Genomic DNA, 24,745 nt, shown 5'->3' with positions numbered 1-24,745 from the left:
GGGTGAGATCAGCGTTCATCACCGGCTCTAGACTTGGCACGTCTGCGGAAGAAATCCATGACTTTGCGTGCCGCGCCGGAGCTGCCAGAATGGTGGGATCCGTCCCGCTCATATTCGTAGGCATCGGCGAATTTACGGTGGTTCTTTTGCAAAACGTTCGGTCCACGGTTCGAACGACTAGCTTGCATTGACTGACGAGGCAAGCTGTCATAGGTGCCATTGTAGTCGTCGTAGTAGTTGGGTTTAGACTGGTAACCGTGGTTGTTGCCAGTGTAGTCCCGAGAGTTTTGGTACACCTGATCAGCTGAAGGCATACCAAATGAATCCTGCTGCTGGTCGAATTGACTGCCCAAGTCTGCGAATTGCCGATCAATTTGGGCTTCGTAGCTGAGTGGATCACTTTCGGTTTGGACATCCTCGCCATGTCCCTCACTAACCATTCCCATGGCATCTTGAGCGCCATAGCTGGTCGAGCGAGCTCGACCTTCTCCAGGACCAGCAGGGCCTGTAGTTGGTCGTTGTTGACCCCGGGATTCGATAGGGCGAGATATTTCTGGTTGTTCATCGGGTGTTTGAGCTCGGCCGGTGGAAAAGCCCCTAAATGAGAAGGATTGCGGGAGCAGGGAGAACCGACGAGGGCGATTCTCTAGACCAGATTCGCTTGCCTTGCGGTTATGGGGATATTGCATAGAACGCCGTGAATCCATGGACATTCTAGAGTTTTCTCTCGGTAGCGGTTCCTTCATACTCACTGGAGGATAACGCTTGTCCTGCTTTGCGCGAGGGGCGTTGGCCTGAGAGCCACGGCCACCCATAATGGAGCCAGAACGTCCGAAGAGCTTCTCACCAAGGCTGGAAACAGTGTTTGACCTCTTGTGGCCTTTTGGCGGCTCTTGGCGAGGCGTCGTGTTGAATGTTGAGGGCAACACCTGGGTGCTGGGACGACCAATCGATGGGCTAGATGGCTCCGGGTCCTGAGGAAGAGTAAATTGTCTGCTCTTGGGCTGGGCCAGGCGGCCTTCGGTATTAGTTGCAGTGACAGTAGGGGCCACCGGCTGTCCGTAGGACCCGCGAGAAGGCAAACGACCAGCGTTATTGAAGGAAGCCATGGAGCCACCAGTGGCGGGTCGAGTTCCTGATGGTAGCCCGACGTGTTGCGATCCAGTAAGTGCTGCGTTGTCTGAGGTCGAGCGCGGGAAATATCCTGGAAGGGGCTTGTTGAGGTTGAGCGCCGGCGCGTCTGTGCCCTTCTTCTGAACTGGTTCTGTTGGTTGCACCTGCGCCATTGGTGCTTGTGATGGAGCTGGAGCTGGAGCGGGAGCTCGGCGGGAGGATGTCGGTTCCGCGGGAGGTTCTCCTCTAGTCGTTTGTGACTGAGGCGCAACGTACTCGACTTGAACTGTTCTTCGTTTGGCATCGCGGGTGGTTTTGGACTTTTCAGATGGCGAATCCTGTGAAATGTCTCCCGCGTGGTGGTTCAGTCCACCAACAGCCTGAACATTGCCTTGCGATGTCTTAGGTGGTTCTCGCACAGAGGCACTTCGGGCGAGAGGGGGTGCTTCTTTTTGTGTTTCTATAACAGTCAGTCTTTTTGAAAAAGAAGATGAGCATTTGACAGGAGGTCATCTCACCGGAAGGAATTGTGGTGTTGGCAATGTCTGCAACATTCGTTGTGCTACTTGTAATGTGAGACACAACGTGTGAGTATTCACTTAGCCAGCTGTGTCGAGCAACTTCAAACAAATCCGCACGCTTCCGTGGGTCGGGAACCAGTATCCTCCTCAAAAGATCGCGCGCGTGTGGTGTTACATATTCGGGGAAAGTGAGAGGTGTGCTGACGATGTATTTGTACAGAAGATTAATGTTGTCGCCGTCAGGATTTGCGGGGTCGTCGTCAAAGGGAAGGTATCCAGCCAACATGGCATACTAGGGAGTGTTAGTGGAGCAAAAGTTGAATGTAGCAAAAGTCTTACCAAGATGACACCGCAACTCCACACATCTACCTTCCGACCTGTGTATAAGGAGTCGCTCACAACGAGTTCAGGCGCGGCATAACAAGGACTGCCACAGCTAGTCTGCATCAGATCGCCTCGACGCAATCCATCTCCATTGACCCTGTCTAGGCGCTTTCGCTTGACATATTCCTTGTTGGTCAAGTTGTACTCGATCTCCTCTTCCAGCGGGTCTGTTGGGTTGAAGGTATTGGCGAATCCGAAATCCGTGATGATAATGTTGCGATTCCGGTCAAGAAGCAAGTTCTCCAGCTTCAGGTCACGGTGGACGATTCCCTTTTTGTGTAGATAGCCAACTCCTGAAATCAGCTGCGCAAACAGGCGGCGGGCAGAATTGTCTTTCAAGTAGCGGTTGTTCAAGATGTAGTCGAATAATTCACCTCCAGACGCGTACTCCATGATGATACCAATGTGTCGGTCGGTTTCCACCATTTCGTGAAGGCGCACAATATTAGGGTGTGCCAGGTCGCGTAGGATAGAGATCTCGCGATAGATCTTGGGCAGTCTACTGGGGTTGGTGCCCAGAGAATCCCTCCGAATAAGCTTGATAGCTACCTGAATGCTTCCATCTCGCTTCCAGCCGAGCTTGACCTTTCCGAACTCACCCTCGCCGAGAGTCTGCCCAAGAATATATGAGCCGAAAGTGGTCTCCTTGCGCTTGACGACATTCCCATTGTTATAATCATGTCGACTGCGAGGACCGCGAGCCTCCTCTGCACCATCAAACCCAGGTGCCAAGCCCGATGAGGATGCCTGCTCCGCAGATGCGCCCACTTGCCGCACCTGTTCTCTCTCGTAATCCACCACAGGGTCGCTGACCTGCACAGCGTTGAGCACTGCACTCGGCTCCTGCACCAGACTTCCCTCCGGCTCCATCTTGGGTTGGACCGGTGGCGCTGTTCGCTCCACTTCACGAGAACTGTCCTCTGTCTGGTGTCTCCGTGATTTGCCGTTTCGATCCTCTCGTGGGCGCTCACGATGATCCTTGTGCTCGGACCTGCTCTTTCCACGGGAACTATGTTTTTCTCCCGATGTCCCGTTCGGACTCCGACGGCTGTGGTTTGTTGACGAGGTTCGCGGGGGAGGCACCGGCGGTGCACCTAGCATGTCGGGATAGGCGTTGCGAGCATTCTTTTGGGAGGGCGACGCGGTGCTAGTCGAAGCTGGGGAAGCATGGGTGGAAAGCACAGCCGGCTGACGGGAAGCGCTCATAGCCGACGAAGCTGTTTGGGGCCGGCCTCAAGAAGTGGCTGGGGATGGGATTAGCAAGCCAGTCGTGGATGCGCCCCGGGTCCTGCAGCACGGCCACCTACCTTCTGATAGATGCGCGACGCCTGAGGCTGTGTGACTCCCAAGGCAGCTTCGGGCTCAAATTAGGCACGTCGATTCGTAGAATTGGCGCGAGGGAGCACAACGTTGCAAGTCGAGGGGGGCGACCGGTCGCACTCAATTCAACGCGCAAACTGTGTCCGTTAGTCCCCAGAGTCTTATCAATCGGCAAAATGGATTCGAGGAATGAAGAGTGGGCACAACTGCCAGATCGGAAGAATGGAGGGGACGCCACCAATCGCGCCGTTGAATGGAGCTTCACCCACCGATGATGTCCAGGGGTAAAGACGCGTCTCACACCCCAAGTTTTCGAGATAGCTGCACTGCAGTTGGGTTTTTTTATTTTTTTAATTTCCAGTTTCCGAATGCACGATATTCGGCCCGTCAAAGATCGGAGAAACAACACCAATGTCTCAGACGCGAAAAGCCGAGTCCAAACGATTTCAATTGAACATGGTTGGAATTCAGGAGGGGGAGCCGCGAGGGGAAGGAAACACCGGAGATCCCTTGCAAAAGGGGGGCACCCTCAAAGAACGAAAACTGAAAGGACGAAAAAGAGAAGAAGAAGAGAAAAAAGGAAGGGAGAAGGGGAAGCCCAGAGAGTTGTGAAGGGAAAAGAGGAGGTGAGATACGAGGTTGGTTTGGGGGGGGGGGCGGGAGAGCGCTGGGAGCTCTCAACTATACTCAGTATGGTCAAGCCCTTGGACTCTGATATTGTTATAACTTATAGGATCTTCACTTGCTTGAATTCTACCATGGGATATGGGCTGTGATTTGAGGATTCGGTTCTGCCATTCGGTCTACAATAGTTGAATTTGTTGCTATACGTGAATACTGGTTCTGGGATCTATTCACTGCTGGGATATGAAATGCTGCTCATGCTAACCAGGGAGAGTCAGACTGATTTCCTCTCCAACTCTCAAAAACTGTCCAAGACGACGATACAATAGATATCCCTTGCTCACCTCCTCGCAGTGGTGAGAAATAGGGGGTTGCGGTGGACACCGCCGATCGTCATTATTAGCCTCCGAGCTTGGATGTTTTCCTTTGTGCGCATTATTTATAGATGGGTTCAGATGCACATCTGAGATGTGGGATCGGGTGAGAGAGGTGCAATCGAGGATCTCGGTGCCCCTGTGCCTCTGTTCCACTTGCAAGAGTCATCGACTGCAACTTCACAGACAGAGATCGCATTGCAACAACACCCCACATACTCGTACTCTACACGTCATTTCAAATCTCTGCACTGATTTCCTCACATGAACAACTGTCAATTGATGCGCTGGCAGGTTTCGCCATCTATATTCTCGTCCAATCGATAGTGCATAGATCTACCGCTCTCAGCCAATGGGTATCACCGCCGTTACTGTTTCTCATCACTTCGTAATAGGGCACCCCAAAACAACAAAAACAAAAAAAGACGGTCTGAGTCGGTTTGGGGCTGCTGTGCCACCTAGTCGAAATCCAAATAGCCTTCAATCGTACCTGAAGTATCACATCACATAGTAATATAAGCATGTTGATATGTGGTCGGAACTTAATTCGACGCTCTCTCTACCTATCAAATCATCCCTGGGAATCGCTTGCCTAACCCAAAAAAAAAAATAAAAAAGAAAAAAGAAACAAATTGACAGAAGGGGGAACAAGAAAAAGAAAAGAGATAGATCCCAAGGACCCTTGCCCCGGAGTTTTACCGCTTAGCCCCTAACATGGGGGCTCGCTCCATCTAGGGACATGGTCCCCGATGCGCCGTAGGCGGGAGGCGGTGTGGGGCCAGGGCGAACGGGGTCACTCAGGCGAGACGGACCGTCGACTGGAACTTGCCCGCCGTCACCTCCGCCAACGACGACTTGCTGACCGTCGCGCATTTTACCCACCACCATACCCTTGGCCACCGATTTCAGAAGCGCGCGCCGACTGACCCCCGTAGCGTCAATATACACCAACCCGACATTTTTGATCCCACCCGTGAGATTAGTCGCGACGTTGCCGGCCTCGGTTCCGTAGCGGTGATCAATCATGGAGCTCGCGGCAGATGCGCCGGAGAAAAGCATGTTGCGGGCGCTCTGCTCGATACCATCGGCAATGGTCGAGAACGCAATCATAGACTTGTTCATCACACCTGGCTTGTAATCCGGCGGGGGGTTGCTCTTGTCGAAGCCTTTGCGCCGACCGGAATCCTGTTTACGCGCCAAAGACGCGCCGAGGTTTTGGGCGACCTTGCCAACCTGTCCCACGGTGCGAGCCGACAAGTCTGCAGCACCATGGGAGAAGGTGCCGACCTTGCGCATGCGAGCGTGAGTAGAGTCGGAGAAGGTTAGAGGCTTGGGGTTGGGCTTGGTCCTCTGTTGGAAGCTCTGTGCGCCGTTGGCGATGGCGCCTGCCAAATAGGATGATCCAGTGACAATCAAGCGCGATGCTGTTGCAGATGTTTGGACAATGGTCGAGTTCTTGTATGCGGGGTGACGGGCCATGGCCAGGTATTCTTCAGAGACATTGCTGACACTGACTTGGTTACCTTCACCCTCGGCGGGAAGCTCAATTCCTACGGGTCCTATGCAACTGATGAGCTTCGGAGAATCTGAACACGATCACAGACACCGATGGACTTACTCTTCGAACCAGGCTTGACATCCGAATCCTCCACCACGTTATAACCATCTCCCAGCTCTCCGACGACGCTGCCGTCCTCTTCATCAACCAATACGATTCTTCCGTGCGAATCTGCATTCTTCGAGTCCGACCCAACGTATCCCTGGCCAGGACCGTAGTCTGCGGGGTTATAAGCCGCAAAGTCTTGCGACTTGGGAGGAGGGGCTCGTTCAAGGAAGGCAGTGCACTGCGCAAGAATAGTTTCGAATGTATCGATATCATCCTGCGTTACGTTGCCAGATCCAGAGCCAATGCCCGGGAATTGGATCCGAATAAAGGCGCCAGCGTCCGGTCCCATATCCCATCGGGGGATAAGATAACTGTCTGGGGGCTGATGGAAGATCTGGGTGGTCGCCGGTAGAGCAAGGTCCAGCTCAGGTGGGAGATAAAGATGAAGGTAGAAGTCCTCTTCTGGCGACTCGGTGCCAGAATCCCCACCTGTGGTACTCGTTGGGACCATTAGCAAGGAGAGGGTCTGAGGGCCCGACGGCGTGAGATCCTGCTCTTCGCCATCTTGTAGGTGGAAAGCACGAATATTGTTGACACTGTAGAGCAAGCGGGGGTCGTGTGCTGCCATGGTGAGAGTCGGATAGTTGTAGTAACCAGGGACGGGGTTTCAGGGACCGCTGATAACGAGGGGGGATGACGTCGTGATGCCCGCAGCTTTATCTCAGTGGCGAGTTATCTCGGTTTTCAGGGATAATTCAACTTGGTCAACTTGTGAACTGGGCAACTTGAACAAAGAAATTCACATCAAGAAGATCCAAGATCCACGACCGAGGGGCTTCTTATGAACCCTTAAGTCTGGGCGCTTAGATAAATTGGAGGGCTGTGCTGCGCCACATGTGCGCCACACACTGTGGGGGTTTCCACCCTTTTCGATCCCTTCCAACTCGGTGCGTTCTGATGGATTCCATCTCCATTCCATGGCCCCATTTCAGATCTTGTACATGTAGAGGCCTATGACGTACTCACAAGCTCCCAACAGCTCCCCATCTTGCTCTGTTGGGCGTCATAGGAGTGGTGAAGGATGACTCAAAAGAGTCAAAAAGAGTTTGAATTACTGGACAGGACTCGAGATGATCTCTCCCCAGAAGTAACGACCCTTGGCTGTACACTTTTCGTCGCGAGTAGACGAAACCCCAACAGAGCGTGGGCATTTGGGCATAACTGATACATTATAATATCCATGCTGAAGACAGTGCTGGGAAAATGGCTGTCAGCAGCTACAGGAGCTATTGTGTTTCGCAGGCACAGAATTTCACTGGTAGACGAGTGATATCTATCTGGCTCATTCTTTACACACGTACCTTGGATGTCCTGTTAAGGGTTTTTTTATAATTGAACAGGTGGGATAGACAGAGAATGTGACTAGGGTTGAACTATATATTGAACTGTTTATATTCTACCCAACGCTATAAATTGGCACGCTTCTCTATGAATTGATAGTCAATCATACAGAGAAATCAATCAAACGTGTGCCCCGAAGTCTCGTTTTCAAATGGCTATAAGAGTCGTCGGTAACGTTAACACATACGTATACAAGAACATTCGCCCTGCAACAGGGGCTATAACTTCTATTACACCGTGATGCTTGTATAGTTAAGAGGCCCATTCAAGGCCCTTAAAAATAGGGAAAGAAGAAGTGGGAAAAGAGGCTGAAATCAATGCTCATACAATGCACACTTGTGTTACAGCGAAATTGTCTAACTATTCATAGCACCATGAGCCGACCTATGACCATGACTTGATGAACTGCACGTACATAAGGAGATAAAGAATAAAGAAATCACTGTAGGATTTTCACAGTACTGTGTAAAGCAATTGGGGCAAAAGAGACACTCGATGCCATATTAAAAGAAAGAGACCGAAAAAGGTATCAAAAAATAAAAAGAAATGGACGGGCGGTGGATCGAACACCGGACTTTTCGCATGCAAAGCGAACACTCTACCACTGAGTTACGCGCCCAGTTGTGATGCTGACTTAGCCTGGCTTAGTATTCTAAAGTAATACTGTATTTCCCCGGTTGGGTAGCCCAAAGCTATTCCAGCATTGATATTCATATTTTGAAACACCCCTTTCGTAAACTCAAAGCTTTCTATACTATATTGCTTCTCTATATCAGAGAAACACATCCTGTTAATGATAAACAACTGTATAAATGGCGCTGAACTACCTGATCGAAGGCAATGTCAGCTCGAGGCTAACCATTTCGGGACAAGGATCCAGTCCCGAGGTTGCCAAGACTTGAAAATTCCATGGCTAAGCCCCGCTTAGTCATACAAAACAGTGCAAACAGCCATTGGATGCGAAATTTTGGCGGACTACTTGCCTCGCTCTTGATCTCAAGAGTTTCCTGGTCACTTGCTAGGCAAAATGGAAGCTGAACCGACTAATATGGACTCTGTGCCTGATTTTGAGGTACAGAAGCGCGACGCGAACGACAATGCTGCCGCAGTGGAAGAGCCTCCAGCTAAGAAAGCCCGCTTGGACGAGAACCCCAACTCAGAGAAGATAGACATGCGCGATAGAGCAGTTGCGCCTATTAAAGCAGAGTATGTTGATTATGATATCCAAAAATTGGTATACTGACATGTGTGTCTCAGGTATCGCATTGAAGTTGTGAGGCCACAGCCGAACGAACAGTCGAAAGACGAAATCAGCCCTGACGATGCTGCCGAAGCTGCCCCTCGCGATGATCGTGATAACAATAAGATGTCCAAAAAGGAGAAGAAGAAGAAGTTTTCTGGCCAAAACACCAACCGAACCTATGGCAAGTCGCAGGACGAAAAGGGCCTTTGCGCCACCAGAATGAATGCCAACGAATTCTCGGCTACTGAATGCAAGTTTGGCGATACCTGCCGATTTGAGCATGACTTGCGTCGCTATCTGAAGGAGCACAAACGCGAGGACCTTACTACCTTCAAGGTCTGCCCTATTTACGAAGCGCAGGGAAGATGCTCTGCCGGCTGGAGATGCCGATTGGTTGGCTCCCACTCAACCGAAAGGGAAACAGAAGACGGGAGGAAGGAATTGATCTTGCTGGAAGATGCAGAGCTGGTGGAGAAAGCTCGCCCTCGTGTGTCTGGTGCGACATCGGACGGAGTCGTCAACATCATCGCTACAAATGACAGGGTCCTCCTAACGAGAAAGAAGGAAAAGACTCCTCGCGCTGATGCTTACAATACTTGGGTCAACAAGGTTTCTGCGGAGCTAGAGAACACACTTCACAAGAGAAACACCGTTAGAGAGAACGGAGAACTTGTTGTTCCAACAAAGGAGGATCAGAAGAAGGCAGAGGAGGCGAAGGAGAAGACTACGGAGGAGGGCGCAAATGAGGAGACGACAGAGAAAGTGGAAGACAAGGTAGAAGAAAAGGCTGAACAAAAGGAAGCATTGGAGGACAACCGTGCTCAATTCACTGAGCCTCCTTTCTTGCCTTCCGAGAAGCGACGCATTTACTTCGGCCCAGAGACACCCACCCTCGCACCTTTGACGACACAAGGTAACATGCCATTCCGAAGACTGTGTGAAGACTTGGGTGCGCAATTTACCTATTCGGAGATGGCAATGAGCATGCCTCTGATTCAGGGTGCGAAGTCCGAATGGACCCTTTTAAAGGCACACGAGTCAGAATTAGCACCCCCAACTGTCATTCCGGGGGATAATATCGTCCAGGGCTATGACAACTCCAAGGACTCTAAGTTTGGTGCACAGATTGCGGCTAATAAGCCATGGCAAGCATACAAGGCCACCGAGGTGCTGTCAAAGTTCACCCCCAACCTGCGCGTTATTGATTTGAACTGCGGATGCCCCATTGAGCTCGTTTTCCGTGACGGCGCTGGGTCTGCTCTGCTTGACCACGGTTCCAAGTTGGAGAAAATGATTCGCGGTATGAACACAGTCTCGCAGGAGATTCCAATCACCGTCAAGATCCGCACGGGAACCAAGGACAACCAGCCGAACGCTTTGAAGCTGGTTGAGCGTCTTGTTCTAGGTGGCTACGAGTCTAGTCTCTTGGATGTCGGCCCCCCGGGTGCCGCCGCTATTACTCTGCATGGCCGGAGTAGACAACAGCGCTACACCCGGCAGGCTGATTGGGGATACATTTCAGAGACAGCAGCACTTATCAAGCGCTTGAATGAAACAAAGGATAGCCTCACTGATACCATCCGTGAACCGGATGCCCGTTTCATGCCAAACGGCGGAAAGACTTACTTCCTCGGAAACGGTGACTGCTACTCCCATGTCGACTATGACGATCACGTCAACAATGCTGGCGTGGATAGTGTGATGGTTGCTCGTGGAGCTTTGATTAAGCCTTGGATCTTTGAGGAGATTCAGACCGGCCAGTACCTTGACAAGTCTGCCACTGAACGTCTGGCTTACATTGAGCAATTTGCCAAATACGGTCTCCAGGCTTGGGGATCTGATGAACATGGTGTCGGAACCACTCGTCGTTTCATGCTTGAATGGTTGAGCTTCGCTTACCGCTATGTTCCCATCGGACTGCTGGAGTACCTCCCTCCCAATATTCAAGATAGACCACCTGCGTGGCGCGGTCGTAATGAGATGGAAACGCTCATGGGCAGTGGAAACTACAAGGATTGGATCAAGATCACGTAAGTTTTTTTCTCGAAATCATCTCGGATTGTTGGCTAACTCATGTCACAGTGAAATGTTCCTTGGTCCTGCCCACAAGGACTTTAAGTTTGAGCCTAAGCACAAATCTAACTCTTACGAGGCCGAGGGTTAAAGATCACTATTCCTGGTGCTCGACGACTGTACATATGACAAAATCTTCACAGCTTTGCCTGCATGCTCACGAGGTGTTGGATTGAACGTTAGAGAAATTTCCTGTTAGGAATGCCGTTATTATGATTGCATGACAAGTTATTATTTGCCAACAGTACTCTGCGACCCGGAGATGTCATCGTAGCACACTTGTCGAATTTGTTATAGCACCGTAAACAGATTTGTGGCCCTCGTCGTATTCTTCCGAAAACTAATCAACGGTCAAGAGCTGCTCATAGAAACCCCCAAACCCACGCTCTTTATCATGAAGATGGATCTCCAAAATCCAATGACGCTTGAACCCATCACGGCCAGACAGTCCCATTGACTCCTGATTGCCCTTGGTGATGTAAAGAGACGTCCTATCCCGCGGAATTCGCTCATGAGGGAATGATCCCACCAGATGGCCAGCTATATCCGCACCAAAATCCCAGCCTTCCTGCTTGGCGATCTCACAGGAAATGTCATACAATTCTTCTCCAGACATGTCCGGGTTCTCGCGATACCGAGCCTTGACTGTATTCCAGATCGGCTCTAGCGCATCACGAAGCTTCTTCTTGTAAGGATCGTCTCCTAAGACAAAGGTACGCCCAAAGTCCGCCTCCCAGGCTTCAAAGACAGGCCCCAAGTCCACGACGAGTATATCATCTGGCTGGATCACACGATCCGGTGGGTTCTCGGAGAACGGGCTGAGAGTATTTGGCCCGCTGCGGATGACTCGTTTATGCCAATGCGTCTTGATGCCATAGCGATCCAACCCTAATTGGTAGATTTCCTCGTTCAATTTCTTTTCGGTGACACCATGTCGGACTAAGTCCCGCTCGATCTCTTCAAAAAGTAAGACGGCTTTGTCCTGGGCACTTAGAAGCTGGGAAGCCCTTTCAATTTCCTCGGTGGTCAGATGGGTTGTCATTGTGTGCATGGATGAAAAGATGCAGAGTAAGCGCCTCGGGGAGCAGTCGAACTATATAAGTTGACCTGGTACCCCTCGCGGGTGTCGGAGCCGACAGTTCCCCACTCAGCAATGACTCACTGAATAAGCAGACATAGTTGAAGAGGTTGGAGAGATTGGAGAGGTTGGAGAAAAGACTATACCGTAGATGGAGTCAACTGCTCTCTTGTTGATATTCACCCGTAATCGTCGGGTATCTAGATCTGGCTATGACGCACTGTGTGAAAATGTGGGACTGGGCCTTATGCGGGGGAAATGGCTTCAAAAAGGTGTGGTTGAAATTAGGATAAATCTATTGACTCAAGCAAGGCCAATTGACATAGCATCTCACTATACATCACGATCTCGCAGCCTTTTGCAACTCAGAATCCTTGATTGGTGAACAGCGTCACGTGTCCCATGACGTCGTTCTTCGACCTTGAAAACTTCCCCCCATAAGACCACCTCACTTCTCTCCAACACGCGACTCGACTCCCGCAATTACCTCGAATCCCTCCCAGCCAAGATTATCTCTTGCCTAGGTTCTGTGCCTGTGCCTCATTCACTGCCAGAAACTGTCATCTCTTGCTTTGTTTACTTTTCAAAGCTATCCTTCAGCTCCCAAAACCCCGCCCCTTTTGATTAGGCCACTCAACTTTAAGTGTCGTTGTCCTTCTATCACTCGGCACAATGACTCTTTATTACAGCCTCGTAGGTCCAACTTGTTCTTTGCCAGAATTTACCTTACCGCGCGGTTGAGCTTCTACCGAGGATCGCTGCAGCCTAGTTCCCGAAAATACCTGCTCCGTCCAAGATGTCAATCCTACAACGTCAGATGAACGTTCAATGTCATGAGATACTAACATCATGCCCCACAGGTGTTTCTTCTCCTGGTGTTCGAGATGGCGGTGTTCCTCGCTCTCGTCATCCCTCTGCCGCACACCATCAAGCGCAAGCTCTTTGCCTTCATCTCAGAGAGCCCGATTATTGCTAAGCTACAATACGGATTGAAGGTATTTAAACAGAGACTTTTTGGAGGTACTCAAATTGCTAATTGACTTTGAAGATCACATTCATCTTCATTCTGATTCTGTTCATTGACAGTGTCAACCGCGTGTACCGCGTGCAGCAGGAGCTTTCGGCTTTCACCAAGGATGGCCCCGCCGTTGGGTATGTAACCAAGCTCTCCGATCAAATGCAAAGTTCTAATCAAAAAGTGCCTACAGAGCTGCCCACCTCGGGACCGACCGCATGGAAGTCCAAGCCCGCAAGTTCTACTCCCAGCGCAACATGTACCTTTGTGGTTTCACCCTGTTCCTTTCCTTGATCCTCAACCGCACCTACACCATGATTCTCGAGGTTCTCCGCCTTGAAGACCGTGTCAGACTCCTGGAAGGCGATAAGAAGGCCGGCGGCAAGGACTCTGCCCGTATCGCCGAAGCCGGATCCGTCGGCGAGATTGGCCGCCTGAAGGAGGTCATTTCCGCCAAGGACCGCGACATTGAAACCCTTAAGAAGCAGTGTGAGGGTCTGACCCGCGAATACCACAGCCTCGGCGATAAGGTCTCCACCTCAAAGGGTGATGACAACGAGAAGAAGGACCTGTAAAATGTCCCGATTTGTGAGCCTTACTGGGTTATTTGCATCGTCTGTACTCCGCCAGACTTAATGCCGTCACTTAGCTTTGAAAGCTCCAGTCTGTCGCTGTCTCGCGCTCGCATTGACTCGGGAGGCTTCGGCCTCACTTGAAATCCCCTCGGCAACAAATACCCCTATCCTTGATTGAAACATGTTCATAACTACGCATTTCGGTCTATTGTCTGTGCTGTCAATGCAATTTAAAGGGCTATTCTCCCCCACAGACGATCTCATGATTCGAGAGTCGATAGTGTTTTACTCTGTACGAGATTATCATATTAAATCTATTATTCATTTGCTTTACCATTCGCAACTCAATTGACTTGCTCGTACCATAATTAGGCAATTGCCCTGGCTTGGAGACAGAATTGCTTCACGTCTAGAAGTATTCAGTCGTTTTGCCAAATCATAAAAGTTTCGTAAATATACATGTATGGTTCGGCCAAATTTGAACATTATATGCCATTCAAACCAGGAAAGTCCAGAAACTAGGGTAAACTAGCTCCTCCTCGAAAATGCGGCGAACCTGCGCAAGCACAAATCGTTCCACCTTGCCAACGTTCTTCAAGACCTGCTTCCCATCCTCCTTGCGACCAATTTCACTTTCTACCCGAATCTCCTGCAACAAACCACCCTGCCTCTTCTGGTCCTTCTCCTTTTGGTCAATTCCAGACCGAGGCCGCCCATCATCACTGGGATTCTGGCTTCCCTGAGACTGTTCTGAACCAAGAAGAGCATCAGCGTCCTCTGCGGACAGGAAACAGAAATGCACACGCTTGCGGATATATGCGACAACGGCAACCCCGTCAAATGTGATACCCGTGACGTTCAACTTCAACGGCAGACCCACGAAGCTAGGCATCGGGTAGTCAAGCAGGATCTCTGCAGTAAGGGACATGCGGACATCACCCGCATACTTGGCATGGCAAAGAATCTGGAAGTCCTCCGGGCGACGCTCGCGCATGCGCGGCGGCATGGGGAAAGAATCGTCCCCGGGGGCTGCATCATCTGGGTTTTCTATAGACGGCTGCGGTGCATCGGCAGGATCACTGCTATTACGATTTGATCCGCCACTGCCTGTAGGGCCGCGTGAAGGATGTGAGGGGAGTGTGTTCGCGGTTGAGGGTCGGGATGCGGAGTTCGTGGTGTCGAGATCCGCCTCTGCAAGACGTGATGCGGTGATAGGACGAGGCACATGTGGCCTGGGTCCAGGGCCCATCCCTGAGTCTGACCAGCCACTCGCAAATGATGTGCCACCGGCCACCGCTGCAAGGGGGGTTTGAGTACCTGATAGACCACCGAGCGACCTCATGTGATATCCGAGTGTTGAAGTACCGCCCGGAATCCCAGGCGTACCAGCGCGGGGCATGAAATGCGGATTGAAGTGATCACCAAGAGGAGAGCGAAGCGCAGAAGGCTGAAACCCTTCGCCGGGGTAAGGATGATGACTGAAATTGTGAGGGCTATGCGCTGGGTTCATAGCTAATTCGTCCTCGTACGGGGATTCGTTGAGCTCGGGCCATTGCTCGGACATGAGCTCTTCGGATGTGACAGAGGTATCAGCATCGTCATCGTCCTCTTCGTAGAAATCGGAGAACGGTTCACAGAAGTCTTTAATCTCGAGATCTGGGCCTATGGTTCCGAAGTCGAAGGAGTGGACTTGGACCGAGCGAATAAAGCGTGGTAGGGCTACCTGCTGGAACTTGTCGTGTACAAATGACCGAATCCGCTCTGCCAGGGCTTCCCCATCCGGGCCAGAAGTGGCGGCTGCCCAGTCGACTTCGATTGACATCACATGTGCATTGCAATAGCTGATGTTTGTAGAGACGAGAAGACGGAGGTCAGGATGCCGATAAGATCACGTGAGACAACCGATGACATCCTTATCGGGTGACGTGAACCATGGGTCATCACAACTCAAAAGCGAGTAAAGTTATCAATTTTGATCTTTTCTACTTCTACATCAAGTCAACAAGATCAACACGTCGCTTCTGCCTTGATATTCATGCCTGGCGTTTAGATGCATCTCGCGGCTGGGATCTCCCTTTTCGGTTCCGGCCGAAGTTATGCTTTAGTCTCAGCTCTAGCGTCAGATGCAATGCCACAATTAATATTTGGGACTGTCCATTGAGAATCCGGGGGCTTGGGCTTACACAAACTCGACATTTCCGGTGTATTTCTTGCTTGCTGGGTCAACTATCATTATCGAATCACGCTCGCTTAAAGAAAGAGCTGTTGTTTGAAATCGCCAAGAGACCGACTTCGATAGGATCTGCGCCGGGTGGAGTGAGCGCCTGCTTAGCGGCCTGACCTAAAGATATGGCTTGAGCTGTTCCCCCAAGTCTCAACATATTGAAACGAGACAGTCAGCGTGCTGGTATGAATGTGAGAATCGACAAATACGTGTACTAATCAGCAGATAGAAGACCTGAACCGTGATCTTATACTCATTAGAGCGACTCGTCGCCATGGTTGCTCCTCGATTGAAGCCCAGATCAGCTGATACAACCCTTATGCGGGTCTAATGCAGCCGATGAGGTGTCTGCCTGCCGCTGGTAACCTATCATCGACTCTAGGGGCCACAATCGCGTCTATCTGACTGGCGATTCTGTTTCTCTGGACTTAGAGTGGCTGTCACAGTCCGAGAACAATTACCAATGACCACTCGTCTCTTTCGCCAGTATTCCCTTTGGGGATACTGTACGTGACCTAGCTGGTATTTGCACATCTCCCTCACAGTACAAAGACGAATCCCATGCCCCATGAACCCTGGTGGCATCATCAAGGAGAGCGGCGATTGATGTGAAGTCTTGATTCCGTGATATCAATGATGGTACCCGACTGACAATACACGAACATGTAATATACAGTAGCCAACACAATTCATGTCAATACGTGCACGTACGTTCAAATTTGATCGACAGTCACATCAAAGCCCCACTAGATTTTCGTAACAGCCTCTTACCGAGCCCGACTTCGGGGAAAGCCAGCTAGTGAAACCCGCGTTGTAGCCGCCGGCTCGTGGAAAGATTTCCCGCTCTCCCGGATGGGCCCAAGTTCTCCGCAGAAATTTCCTCTCTACTCGCGATGAACCTTCTTTGCTCAAGTTCCATCCGTATGTGGTATGCAGAAGGCCTTGTTCCAGATTCATCTTGTCGAACAAGGATATTCTACTGTATTGGCCCGAGAATCGAACCCCATTTGCTGGATTAAGCAAGCCCAATAAATCATGAGACCTGAAAATTTGAGACCTCATAGAAAGGGTTTGTATACAAGAGAGACAGTATTAGACAAAGACTGTGGTTTGATAGTAATCGGAAACTGGGTTACCTCTCACATAAACGACATATCTATTACTGGACAAGTCTTACCGGCCGCGCAACTGAGTTGCCTAGTTGCTTGCTGTACTTGCGATGCGTAGAGCTTAAGAAATGTAGTATTCATGTGGTGACAATATGTGGTGACAAGGGCGATCGAATGTGGAAGTTTCTGATATTGTACGGGAAGGAAACAGAAGCTAATTGACGGGGAAGTATCTTAAAGACTGCGGCTCGATGGCTCTTTAGATAGCACCTCGCCTTGTCCGCACGGATAAAGAACAAATAAAGATCGGCTCAAGCTTGATAATGAAAGCCAAATCAAAAGACCGCCCAGAGCTTGGAATGCCCGATGATGCAAGGTAAAGAAGAAAAAGTGCCTCCGAATAGAACAGAATAACGATACAGAACGAAAGACCCTGAACAGAGCGGGGCAGTCAAGCGCGAGAGAATAAGCGAGCGTATAGAAACCGAGCTCGTGGTGAACAGCCCCCTCATGTTGTGATAATCTGTTCAGCCCCTGTAGTCTCATGTTAGCCAAACCCTATGCAAGCGAGATATTGTCGAGGGAAGATGGAGGAAAGATGACGGACATTGGGGGGGAGATCATGTGTGCTGAGAGCACTTGTAGCCAGGTCGGTGACGGTCCTGCTCTTTCACACCAGGACAAGTGGGCGTGCCTTTCTTAGCACAAGGGACCACGCCGCCTTCCTGTTTTTTACAACCGCAGTCGTAGTGGAATATATAGACGGAGCACATTTTGGGATTTGGAGCTGGAGGGGGCGAAAAAAATATAGAGGATGAAGACGAATGACTGAGTTCAGACAGAGCGTGATCTTGGATTGATCGCTGTGGTAGAGAACAAGAAAGGAACAGCGACCACCTTTATAGCAGGTTATGACTCCATCCAGAGCAGTAAAATAGCTGCGCCGCTCAACATCATGTAGGCACCATCACCAGAAGCTCAAGTCTTCTACCCGTTGCCTAAGCGCGGTAAATCATCAAGGTGTACTCGTCCAGATACGCTATATGCACGAATCGACTCTGTGATCACTTTTTGCGCAGTCAAGAAAAAGGCAACAGAGAGTACGACCAAGGTAGACATGCGCCATTTAGAGTCTGTCAGTATTGACCAACAGAAGCCAGTGTTGGGGGCTGGGGGATCATTAGAGGGCAGCGGCATCTCCGGGTAGACATACCGATGAACTGGGTTCGATGGCATGAGTAGGGGCTGACCAAACTGAGCACTTGATTGATAGCGAGTATCCGCAGCTGTAAAGGGTCTTTGACATCATAGTCAGGCACCACAGGCATTGAAGGGGCTCGTCTTATGCACAATGTGGGCACCAACAATAACCCCGCTTGGAATGGGTTCTTATAGGGCCTGCGCCGGAGCAGTTAGCACACTGTGACTAGTTTTGCAATTAAAAATCTTGGTGAGTAGCTTCAAGACAAGGCACCTGGCACGGTAAGTCCGTGACGGATGCAATATATCCTACTCGGCGCAGGAGATTGATATAGCTGAGCCGCGGGCAACTGTTCTGGTCTGGAATATTGAGTACTGTAGTTTGATGATAAAACAAACCAGACAGACCTTTTTTGGTCTCAAGCGCAGATCAATATTGGTACCCAGTTAGAAAAATAGAACAAATGAGTGGCATTGGCATCACTGCCGGATCAGACGTTGTGATTGATTGAATGGACTCGAAACCAACACGGTTTCCATAGACAAAACTCTCTCACGTCAAGGCTCTCAAGGTTGACGTAGAAAGACTTTTTTTTTTTTTTCGTTGACACACGTCTGGATTTGAGTCTATGGACGAATAAGGCCCACAATCATGGCGCAGTTGGTGATAGTCGTCAGTAGTAAACCGGAAAATGCGCCGTGATGAGGCGTTTTCTTGTCTCTAGTCAAAAGGTTAGGCGATCAGTATAGCAGATCGAGACATCAATTAAGACAGGCCCTTGATGCGGTATAGTGTCAGCAATGTTAGCTGTATGTGATATTGGCGGCTTTGTCCGATTTAGCGCGATCATGCGTCTGCGGGGCCAGAGAGTGGAAATTTAACGAGAACCTATGAATTTGTTCTAGGGCGAAAATGACTGGTGAAAAAGAAGCTCTTCATTTGCACAGTAGCGCTCTAGGGCAAGGCTTCTTGCTTTGCTCAGCCCAGGGAGATCAACTCCGTGCGAGTAGACGCCCGAGGCTACGGGCGGCAAGAAAAAAAACTGGTCGAGACCGGTCGCTGAGCACTGAGAAGAGTGATTTGGCGCTGTTGTAATGTGAAAATGATAAAATGGAAACGGGAATAGTGTAATTGAATCGAAGAAGTATGAACTGGTCGCATGTATGGTTCGACACGTGATGGTTCCGGAGATGCGATTCTTTAAATTCAACCTCAACCCTTCCCATCTATGGAAGACCGCAGTAAATTCATGCATGATCTCCGACTATTCTCGACCTCGGGTAATTTCATATTCTCGCCCTTCTCATCGGGGGGATCTCTTGATGATGTCATACCCGTTTGTTTTCGCTCCAAACAGCAGTCTATTCCGCCGGTCCCTGGAAAGTCGGGGCGATTGAAACCCCCCATAGCTTCCTAGGTTATTCCCGATATCCCTAGCTCCTACACACCTGCTAGAATGATTGGTCCCCCAAAACACACACGAAACAAACCGGAGCTGGTCTACGGGTGTACACCCGAAACGATTATTCACGCCTGTGAAAGCCCTTGTCTTGGCCCCTCATCCTGGCCGCTGATCCTCCGAGGTTGGCTCTCGGCTGGCAACGGGAAAAACATTATTGCGCAATTACCAATTACGCTTATCTTGCCAAGTCAAAAAAAAAAAACACTGGGGAATGACAGTCAGCAGCCTAGACCGACTTGTGCAACCAAAATTCCACAGCCAAGGAAGGCGAAGTCGAAGCATTTCGAAAGAAAGGGTGATATTCCAATAGCGGCCTCTTGGCTGCCCCCCTTTTTTCGGCCAAGACATGTGAAGTTCATGTTTGGGCTTCTCCTTTATGCCTTTATGGGCGATAATCGCGGGGAGTGGCTTGTCTGCATGACCGGCCCACTTCACCCCAGTCCCAGATATGATGCACTAGATCGGCATGATTCGGGCACATCATCGATAGCATGCCCCTCCTTCCCCAAGGTTCTTCTTGGCTTATTTGGGGAATAACTATATAAGTGAGGTCCAGTCTCCCTCTTCCTGTTCCATTCAACCATATTCTGCCTCCATCTCATCCTCTACAAAAGTTCCCGTCTTCAACCGCTTTACTCCGCATACAACTTCCACGTCCAAAAACAAGATTCAAACATTCAAAATGTACACCATCACTCCCACCAACCGCTTCCTAGTCCTCTCTGCCACTGTATCTGGCCCATACGACCCCAGTAACAAGTTCCTGGTGCTGTCCCCCACTGAGTCTGGCCCCGACCCTCGCGTCTGGGAAGACCAGCTCCAGATTGAGACCGGCTCAACCGAGCAGAGCCCTGAGATAGCTCCCAGCCGTGCTCGTACCAACAGCTCTCTTTCAACTTCCTCTACATCCTCTCTCAATGACCTCGTTGCTACTCTCCCCAACGGGTTCCTCTACCTTGGTCATGGCAAGAAGCACTAGACATCATCTGGACGATTTGCCTACACCCTTTGGTCTTCATTTCTCATTCATACTTTATGATATACCACTTCTACAGCGACCGATTCATTATGAAGCCCATTTCATCATCGTGTTTTCTTGTTTTGTTTTTATTGGTGCTTCAGTCAAGGCAGCCACTGACACTTGAGATATGCAGGACCACCTAAATTGGGCATCAGGTCAGGAAAGCAGGGGAGTTCTATGGCGCTTTTTATTCTATTTTTTTTGTCGGCCTACATATGGCTGTCCTTGAGCAGTAGGCTTACTTAGGCCCCACAGTACAGGACAGAGCTAGCGATCAATGAACAAGATTTCCAATCTGAACAACTTCCACCCCACTGAATCCACTCTTGCCACATACCGATAGTAGAATCGTCCGCCTGATCAACGGGCGGACGTCCGGACGCAAGGGAGGTCCCTGAATGCTTGGCGGGGCGTGCCAAGCTGATGATTATCAGCCAAGCCTTGTGCAATCTGATACTCCCGCCTTGGCCGGGAGGACAGGGATTGACTGGGGATCATGTTCCACACAGGCAGTGCCTTTGTGCGCACAATTACTCACCTCCTTTTGGTTTGCCAACCCTGCCAAGGCCTCCTATTGCGAATCTTGCTTATCACTCGGGTTTGTTTTGCTGGTTTTTTTCTCTTTTCTTTTTCTTTGAAATGCACGTTGATTCCCCCATCGATCAGATTGGCTCAAGGATCAGGTTACATGTCATATTCTTGGGCCTGTACACTGTTCGGTGAGGCTGCCCCTCTATGGGTCTCGCCCATCTCCGCACGTTTCTTCGGTGAAGATCTGGGGCGATGATGCGCACAATCTCTCCATATTCTCTCTATCATTCCGGTTTTTTTTGCACCAATAGGAGGTCTGATTTCCCACACGCCAGATAACAAGGGTCTCGGGTAAAAGGAGAAATATGCCAAGTCGGCCATTGATTTCCGACTTAGCTTGGAACGATGGCTTGGACTAGGACTAAGGTTCTCACCGACCAAATTGGAAATACGACAGTTAGGTCTTTGAAAGATCTGTGCTATGTTGCGTGTCGAAAGCCTCGTGGACACCACAGTACGACACAACGCTATTTATAACTCATAACGCCGGGCACTATTCCCTGTTCCACGGCTGCACTGCAATATTACCCGTTGATATTGTACACATGGGGGCATGAGGACACCTGATTTTTTCCTTTTAAAAAAGGGATATGCATTGAGTTTGAAGCCTTGGCAATTATAAGATATGCAAGTTTAAGATATACTGTAGCCCGAACACATTCCACCCCTTTGACAAGTCATCAGGGACGAGAGACGAAAAAGACTGAGTTTCACCCTCATCGCCTCCGCCTGACGATGACCCATAATCCTAGGATTACGAGTTGTTTCCAAAGAGAAATCAAGATCAAAAGCTAATAATCGAGTGACAACGGCACCCAATCTCTCTAGATGAAAGCCTATCGCTACCGGCCCTCCTACTAGCAATACCTCCAATCAAATTTCTGTCATTGTTGCGATAACGCAGCCAGATGCAACACTGGCATTTTCTGGCGCTTCACTTGTTATCCCGCCCCTGGGAGGTGCCCTCCTGGAAAACGAGAACATACTCAACGGTTTGAACAATAGTGGGGGCTCAGATGTGCAGTCAAGTATGCCTTGCGCTTGTCATTAGCCCTCCCGGCTAGCATTTCCTATGATAAGATCTATCTAGTGATAGGCAGTCAGACGGATCAATCTCAGGATTCTAAGAGTCAGATTTTGTACATGTAGCACAGAGGTAAAAGATAAGATTCGGAACACGAGGGAGAACTAGGCTCTTAGACCTATGAACTATTTCCTCATTCTCTTTGATTCCCTCGGTAGTTTGTTTAGTTCGAGCCGGCAATCTAGTTCTAAACGATACATTATATAAGATTGCATGGCCTCGTCTTAAATCTTCTTGCCTTTAGTGGACTAGCTTACGAGGCGACTTATAGAAAGAAAATCGTAGGTTTAATATTTTCAAAGTTTACTAGTGGTATAGATAGTTCCAAAAGGATATTTTGCCACTCAACTCCGAGAGGTAGTGTCACAAGAGACTTATATTTGGCATGGTAGGGATTGGCCCCTGGATATTAATTGATGATGCACGAGACCTTTAAGCATATTAGTTTACATTGAAAGATATGACACGAACGAGCAAGATGATCAAGCTATACTAGAATGCGCAAAGCGATATTGTTTGGCTCCTCACATAGATATAGCAACACGGTTGACTGTCTAGTTGATTTGACTGAAGTCTTAGAGCTCGAGGTGGACATTATTCACGCGGGACCTAATAAGCAATTGGCTATCCAGCACCGACTTCGCCTTGGCTGCAAAACTGTCATTTTGAACAAAGAAAAGCACCCAATACTACTGTCGAGGTTTGTAACGGTTATGATTCCAGCCCTCGCTCGGCCATTCACGTTTCCCCAGATTGCGGTTCAAGGTCATTTCCAGTGGTCCTTCGTCATTCACATCCCAACTATAACATCGACAGGCCTTCCAATCATTAATTCTGCCGAAGCGATTCTGGGATTCGACGAAAAATTGCTTCATCCAATTTCCAGTGTTTTCATTCACACATACATTAGACGAGCTCTAGATCACTTTTAGCTTGTGGTGTATGTTGAGGCTGCTACAAGGATACATATCAAATTCGCCAGCGTATGGCAAATAGCACTTCCGACTGCCAAGAGTGTGGTAGCCATAGGACCACACCTTATGGCCCTGTCTCCAGAAAGTTTGGATATTCCAAACAGAGCGAGGAGGAAGCATCCAGCATTGGTCGCGAATTTTCTAACGGGAATTTTGGAGTTGACGAAGTAGGAAGATTCTTATCCAGGGGATGATTTTCACGCCTAAGAACCTTGCTTGGGGAGGAACAGGCATCGTCTCTCCCTGTTGCCGGAGGTAATCAATATACATTCTAGAATGCAAGCGTGAATTCACAACTCAACGCAAAGCAAATCGTATCCACGGTCGAGTCACCATTCCGTAACATGAGAAAGATTTGTGAAGGTATATTCAGCCATGTGTGTCTTGTGGGAAGGTTGGTCAGGTACATTTTCAACATCTTCGGAGATGTGAAGGGTACAAATGATCTGCTAGTCCTCAATAATTATTGAACAAAACCCTGACGTTGATATTTATTGTTGTCAAAATGTTGGGCTCAGGTAGTGGAACCTTCCAAGGTTATATAAGTTATGCCATGGATCAGTATTCGGTCACGGCCAATTGCCGTGAAGCCAGTTCCTGAGAGGTGTCCAAAAGAAGACCGAAATACTTGCACGAATTCAGATACAAGCTTCCAATCCAGACCATGAGAGAGTTGTTCAACGACTTTTGGTTAGAATCCCAAAGCTCCAGTGGGAAGCTTTTCCCCCACCATCAACGTGCAGAAATCTCAACATACTAGGAGCCACAAAAGAAAAACATGTCCCTGTTCTTAGGATTATCTGAATCATTCTTCAAATATGTAAAACTCACTTCTGAGAAACCAGAAGAGTCCCTGGAAGCAACATTTACTGTGACAGTTTTATAAATCAATATTCATTAAATGGCCTTGATCATGGTTTCCACCGTGTGTCCCGATCATGGTGAATGGAGAGACGCATCTCCTATATTTTTGATGCATCTTTTGCTTGTCTTGCAGTCGTTCATCCTGCAAGTCTTATCAAATTAGTTATTGTTAAACAAGTCGACAAACTGACAGGAAATGCTGAATCTTCCGTCTCATGGCAAGAACGCGATTAATGGAGGCCAATACTTTACATTTGAGCCTCTTTCTAAGCCTCTTCCTACCAATATACATGTATGTAATTACTTGGTGTATACGTGTCTATAATCATCCTCCCGGAACTATGAACAGCTTGAGTCTAGTCTCAGCATTTCCTTCGCCCACGGGCTTTTGGTAATACTGTATATCTATCAGCTATGCCATGGTATTGGACCGCAAAGACCGCTCATATCTTTCATCGGAGCGGGAACATACATTGTTTTTTTAAACCCCAAATCTTTTACTGGATACAGTGATTGATACAAGAATCATTGACTTTTCTGGGCCTTTTCTCAATACTTCAAGACCCGCCTCCCATAAAGGAACGCATTCCATAGCGTTTGAGGGACCGACAATCCATTTCTACTTGTCTCGTAACGCTGCTTTTTACTCTCGAGGAGTTCACAGCACGAACTTTTAGGGGTGAAGTTAAAGATGACTTACTTGCATAGACTTTCTCGATAAATCTAGCCGTGTAGATGGACGCAATATCAAACAGCGATGGCAATTCCAAATCAACTGCTACTGTCAACCAAATCTAAAGACAAGTCCTCTTATTACGTGATACACACGCATATAACATGATGGGAGTATCCAATTCCAGTTTCTGTTCTAACCTCCTCCAATTGCCT

General features: G+C 49.3%; 8 protein-coding genes across 8 annotated transcripts; 4 read left to right on the top strand and 4 right to left on the bottom strand.

Annotated features, from left to right (window-relative positions):
• Positions 1–8: 8 nt before the first annotated feature.
• On the bottom strand, positions 9–3,224 carry N7511_004996 (putative serine/threonine protein kinase (Kin4); the record flags this gene model as incomplete). The annotated part of the gene is made up of 3 exons (XM_057127421.1): positions 9–1,573; positions 1,632–1,926; positions 1,974–3,224. 3 exons carry the CDS (start codon positions 3,222–3,224, stop codon positions 9–11), a joined length of 3,111 nt encoding a protein of 1,036 aa, XP_056986311.1.
• A 525-nt stretch (positions 3,225–3,749) lies between these two features.
• Positions 3,750–3,950, top strand: N7511_004995 (uncharacterized protein; the record flags this gene model as incomplete). The annotated part of the gene is made up of 1 exon (XM_057127420.1): positions 3,750–3,950. One exon carries the CDS (start codon positions 3,750–3,752, stop codon positions 3,948–3,950), a length of 201 nt encoding a protein of 66 aa, XP_056986310.1.
• Positions 3,951–5,038: 1,088 nt separating this feature from the next.
• N7511_004994 (senescence-associated domain-containing protein) lies at positions 5,039–6,570 on the bottom strand (the record flags this gene model as incomplete). Its single annotated transcript, XM_057127419.1, has 2 exons — positions 5,039–5,895; positions 5,955–6,570. 2 exons carry the CDS (start codon positions 6,568–6,570, stop codon positions 5,039–5,041), a joined length of 1,473 nt encoding a protein of 490 aa, XP_056986309.1.
• A 1,800-nt stretch (positions 6,571–8,370) lies between these two features.
• dus3 (tRNA dihydrouridine synthase DUS3) lies at positions 8,371–10,750 on the top strand (the record flags this gene model as incomplete). The annotated part of the gene is made up of 3 exons (XM_057127418.1): positions 8,371–8,549; positions 8,601–10,616; positions 10,669–10,750. 3 exons carry the CDS (start codon positions 8,371–8,373, stop codon positions 10,748–10,750), a joined length of 2,277 nt encoding a protein of 758 aa, XP_056986308.1.
• A 249-nt stretch (positions 10,751–10,999) lies between these two features.
• On the bottom strand, positions 11,000–11,701 carry N7511_004992 (M24 family metallopeptidase; the record flags this gene model as incomplete). The annotated part of the gene is made up of 1 exon (XM_057127417.1): positions 11,000–11,701. One exon carries the CDS (start codon positions 11,699–11,701, stop codon positions 11,000–11,002), a length of 702 nt encoding a protein of 233 aa, XP_056986307.1.
• Positions 11,702–12,409: 708 nt separating this feature from the next.
• N7511_004991 (putative BAP31 domain protein) lies at positions 12,410–13,327 on the top strand (the record flags this gene model as incomplete). Its single annotated transcript, XM_057127416.1, has 4 exons — positions 12,410–12,430; positions 12,598–12,732; positions 12,786–12,889; positions 12,937–13,327. 4 exons carry the CDS (start codon positions 12,410–12,412, stop codon positions 13,325–13,327), a joined length of 651 nt encoding a protein of 216 aa, XP_056986306.1.
• Positions 13,328–13,823: 496 nt separating this feature from the next.
• On the bottom strand, positions 13,824–15,149 carry mdm12 (ERMES complex subunit MDM12; the record flags this gene model as incomplete). The annotated part of the gene is made up of 1 exon (XM_057127415.1): positions 13,824–15,149. One exon carries the CDS (start codon positions 15,147–15,149, stop codon positions 13,824–13,826), a length of 1,326 nt encoding a protein of 441 aa, XP_056986305.1.
• A 4,856-nt stretch (positions 15,150–20,005) lies between these two features.
• Positions 20,006–20,302, top strand: N7511_004989 (uncharacterized protein; the record flags this gene model as incomplete). Its single annotated transcript, XM_057127414.1, has 1 exon — positions 20,006–20,302. The coding sequence occupies one exon, from the start codon at positions 20,006–20,008 to the stop codon at positions 20,300–20,302; it is 297 nt and encodes a 98-aa protein (XP_056986304.1).
• Between the last annotated feature and the right edge of the window lie 4,443 nt (positions 20,303–24,745).

This window comes from Penicillium nucicola (genome assembly GCF_028828085.1).
Source record: "Penicillium nucicola strain IBT 29836 chromosome Unknown utg000003l, whole genome shotgun sequence".
NCBI classification, from domain to species: domain Eukaryota; kingdom Fungi; phylum Ascomycota; class Eurotiomycetes; order Eurotiales; family Aspergillaceae; genus Penicillium; species Penicillium nucicola.
This window is presented reverse-complemented; position numbering and strand designations above follow the sequence as displayed.